Source organism: Eimeria mitis, genomic scaffold (genome assembly GCF_000499745.2).
Source record: "Eimeria mitis Houghton genomic scaffold, Emh_scaff101, whole genome shotgun sequence".
In the NCBI taxonomy this organism is placed as follows: Eukaryota; Apicomplexa; class Conoidasida; order Eucoccidiorida; family Eimeriidae; genus Eimeria; species Eimeria mitis.
The window spans coordinates 26,806-30,383 of NW_013567062.1; the positions used below are offsets into that span (position 1 = coordinate 26,806).

A 3,578-nucleotide genomic window follows, 5' to 3' on the forward strand; every position below is an offset into this window, starting at 1 on the left:
GGTTAAGCGCATGCAGCTCTGAAGAAACAGATTTCTCCCGTTTGCTGCTGTGCATTGCTGCTGCTGCTGCCACAGCAACGCCAGCACCAGCAACAGGAGCACCAACAGCAGCAGGGACGACAGCAGCAGCAACAGGAGCAATAAAAGAACCGCACCAGCACCAGCAGCAGCACCAGCAGCAGCAACAGCAGCCGCAACAGCAGCAGCACCAGCAGCAGCAACAGCAGCAGCAGCAACAGCAACAGCAGCAGCAACAGCAACAGCAGCAGCAGCAGCAGCAGCAGAGTTACCTGCCGTATCTTTTGTTTGTGTGCAAACTTGAGGTGTATCTCATCGAAGCAAAACGCCCCGCGGCCCAACGCACTCAACCAAGACGGCTTCTCCCTGAATAGCGGCATCATAAACCCTAAACCCTAAACCCTAAACCCTAAACCCTAAACCCTAAACCCTAAACCCTAATTTCGGGTCCCAGCGTTGTTTCTGGGTTTGCAGTGAGACGGCGTTTTAAGGTACTCAGACTTTCTCCTGGTTTGTGCTGAGGTGTATGTACAGCAGACAGCCAACAGCAGCAGCAGCAGCAGCAACAGCAGCAGCAGCAGCAGCAGCAACAGCAGCAGCAGCAGCACATTGGGGTGTCTACGCACCTCTGGTTCCCCCCCTCGTTGGTGTGGTGGCCCCTAAGGAAATCTACGACAGCCTCTGGGTGATAGCCGCGCCGCCGCAAACCCCGAATCGTGTAGTCACTGCTGCTGCTGCTGCTGCTGCTGCTGCTGTTGCTGCTGCTGCTGCTGCTGCTAGCAAGTTGCTGCTGCATGCGTTTGCTGATCTTTCCTCCTTCTTTCGCTACAATGACGGGGAGATGGCAAAAGAGAGGCACGGGGGCACCCAAGGCCCGAGCTACCAGTATCTGGCTGCACCGCACACAACCCAAACCCTAAACCCTAAACCCTAAACCCTAAACCCTAAGCCTGGAGCGCACCATATGGCCATGAAAGACCAAGTAGCTGGCTGCTCTAGGACGAGACTTTGCGCAGAGTTTCGGGCTGCTACTTTCATTCCTAAACCCTAAACCCTAAACCCTAAACCCTCAGCTCACGCCACGGTGTTGGGTATGTGTTCCTCCCCTCTGACGACGGCAGTCACTCCCATCAGCCAGTCATCCACAGCAGAGCAGAAGTTGTATACGGGGGCCCCCCAAACCTCTCCTTTGGGGGCCCCCGTTGTGTGCCTGAAGCAAACGAAATCCCCTGCTGTCTGCTGCACGGAGAAAGTCACGGGGCCCCTCACGAGGTCTCTGAAGCAAATTGTCTCAGGCTCAGCAGGCGTCCTGCACCGCAGCAACAGCAGCAGCAGCAGCAGCAGCAGCAGCAGCAACAGCAGCAGCAGCAGCATTAACAACAAGAGCAGCACGTGGTGAGGGCAACAGATGATGCAGCAGGAAAGGATATTCAGGACAGCCAGCAAACACAAAATTCTCCCCTTGAGGCACACCAGGCAGACGAACAGCAGCAGCAGCAACAGCAGCAGCAGCAGCAGCAGCAGCAGCAGCAGCAGCAGCAATAACTATACTTGAATCTGAGAGTGAAGGGCCTCCCTGCTGCAGCAAGAGTCTCTGCCTGCTGCTGATCCAGGGAGCGGCAGCGCCCGTCATAGCGAGGCGGAAGGCCCCGCTCTGTGCACTGCAAGCACAAACCCTAAACCCTAAACCCTAAACCCTAAACCCTAAACCCTAAGCCCTAGGCCTTAGACGTTAAACCGCAGATGATAAACCCTAGGAGCTCTGCTTTGGTGCTGCTCGATGTCAGCGGTGCATGCAGCAGCAGCAGCAGTAACAGCAGCAGCAAGTGGAGGAGCAGCAAGCATCAGCAGCAGGCAAAGCAGCAGCAGCAACAGCAGGTACAGCAGCAGCAGCACAAACACCAGCAGCAGCAGCAGCAGCACAAGCAGCAAGACCAGCAGCAACAGCACCAGCAGTAGGTGCAGCAGCAGCGTCACCAGTAGCACGTATAGTCGCAACAGCACCAGCAGCACATACAGCAGCAGCAGCAGCACATACAGCAGCAGCAGCAGCAGCAGCAGCAGCAAGCTTACCTCGCGACGCAGCTGCAGCAGCCTCTCTTTGCTGCAGAAGCATCTGTACAGCATCCCCTTCTCCAGCAGCCGTCGTCCCTGTTGTCTGTACAACGTGCAGCAGCACCAGCAGCAACAGCAGCAGCAGCAGCAGCAGCAGCAGCAGCAACAGCAGCAACAGCATGTGACGCCCTATGCTGAACCTTCTAGCTGCAGCTCAAGAGGACTACACAGGAATAGCAGCAGCAGGGCAGGTTGCATGCACCAGCAGCAGCAGCGACTGCATGCAACAGCCGCAGCAGCAGCAGCAGCAGCAGCAGCAGCAGCAGCAGCAGCAGTAGGGACTGCTTGTAGCATCAGCATCAGCAGCAGCAGCAGCAGCAGCTACGTTGGCTGTGTTTGGTTTGGGGGCCCCACTGATATATATGCTGCCTCTCAGACTGTCTATAGGGGCCCCGGGGGCCCCCCACATCCGGGCCTTCATCCCACTTGATGCCCAGCCACCTGCAGAGAGAACCCAAACCCTAAACCCTAAACCCTAAACCCTAAACCCTGAATCCTATCCACATCCGGTATCCTTTGCTTAAGCCTAAACCCTAAACCCTAAACCCTAGGCCCTAAACCCTAAACCCTCAATACCAATTCATATCATTCCGCCCATCCCTTAACGACACCAGAAGACGCATAGAAACGGGAGAGATAAAAGGGTTTAGGGTTTAGGGTTTAGGGTTTAGGGTTTAGGGTTACGTACTGGAGGTCCTCAAGCATGGCTGCCTCCATCTGCTGCTCGCTGCGGCTGCTGTCTGTATCATCGATCCTTAAAATCATTTTCTCTTTTCTCTCCTTCTCTCCTTCTTCTTCATTCTCCATACCCCCGGTACCCTGGGGCCTCTGGGGGTCCAAAAGACCCTGGTGGGGCCCCCGGGGGGGCTGGGGACCCTGAAGACGTTGGGGGCCCTGGGGGCCCCCGGGGGCCCCCAGGGGGCCCCCATGGGAGCGATGGTCCTGTAAAAGGCCGAAATTGAAGAGGGCAGTGCGGGCCCCCCCCACATGCAGCAGGCCGGTGGGGCTGGGGGCGAAGCGTAAGACAAGGGGGCCCCCAGGGGGAGAGGGGTGAGAGGTTGCTGCTGAGGATCCTGAAGCTCCTGCTGCTGCTGCTGCTGCTGCTGCTGCTGCTGCTGCTGCTTGGCATATGCAACTTTGTGCATATACACCCGGGGCGCTGGTGGTGCCGCTTGTTTTGATGCTGCTGCTCTTTCTGTTGTTGCTGCTGCGGGCAACAGTGGGCTCGTCGCTGATGGTGCTGTTGTTGTTGCTGCTGCTGCTGCTGCTGGTGTTGCTGCTGCTGCTGCGTTTGCTGCAGCAGCTGCTGCTTACACCTTCGGCCATCGGTCTTCTATAACGCTGCGAGGCAAAAGCTGCAACGCGACATCTTTCTGCTGCCGCTGCTGCGGCCCTGCCTGCAGCAGCAGCAGCAGCAGCAGGTGCTGCTGCTGCTGCTGCAGCAA

The 3,578-nt window shown here is 57.3% G+C and overlaps 1 protein-coding gene across 1 annotated transcript in view; it reads right to left on the reverse strand.

Annotated features, from left to right (window-relative positions):
* The window catches only part of EMH_0076570 (uncharacterized protein), a gene marked incomplete at both ends in the record, with an annotated part of 5,225 nt that extends 1,766 nt beyond the window's left edge, over window positions 1-3,459 (reverse strand). Inside the window, 7 exons of the mRNA XM_013494025.1 lie at window positions 291-384; window positions 645-911; window positions 1,097-1,327; window positions 1,570-1,679; window positions 2,092-2,176; window positions 2,488-2,574; window positions 2,822-3,459. Coding sequence (XP_013349479.1) covers window positions 291-384; window positions 645-911; window positions 1,097-1,327; window positions 1,570-1,679; window positions 2,092-2,176; window positions 2,488-2,574; window positions 2,822-3,459 — 1,512 coding nt within the window. The remainder of the gene's footprint in view (window positions 1-290; window positions 385-644; window positions 912-1,096; window positions 1,328-1,569; window positions 1,680-2,091; window positions 2,177-2,487; window positions 2,575-2,821) is intronic.
* Window positions 3,460-3,578: the final 119 nt, after the last annotated feature.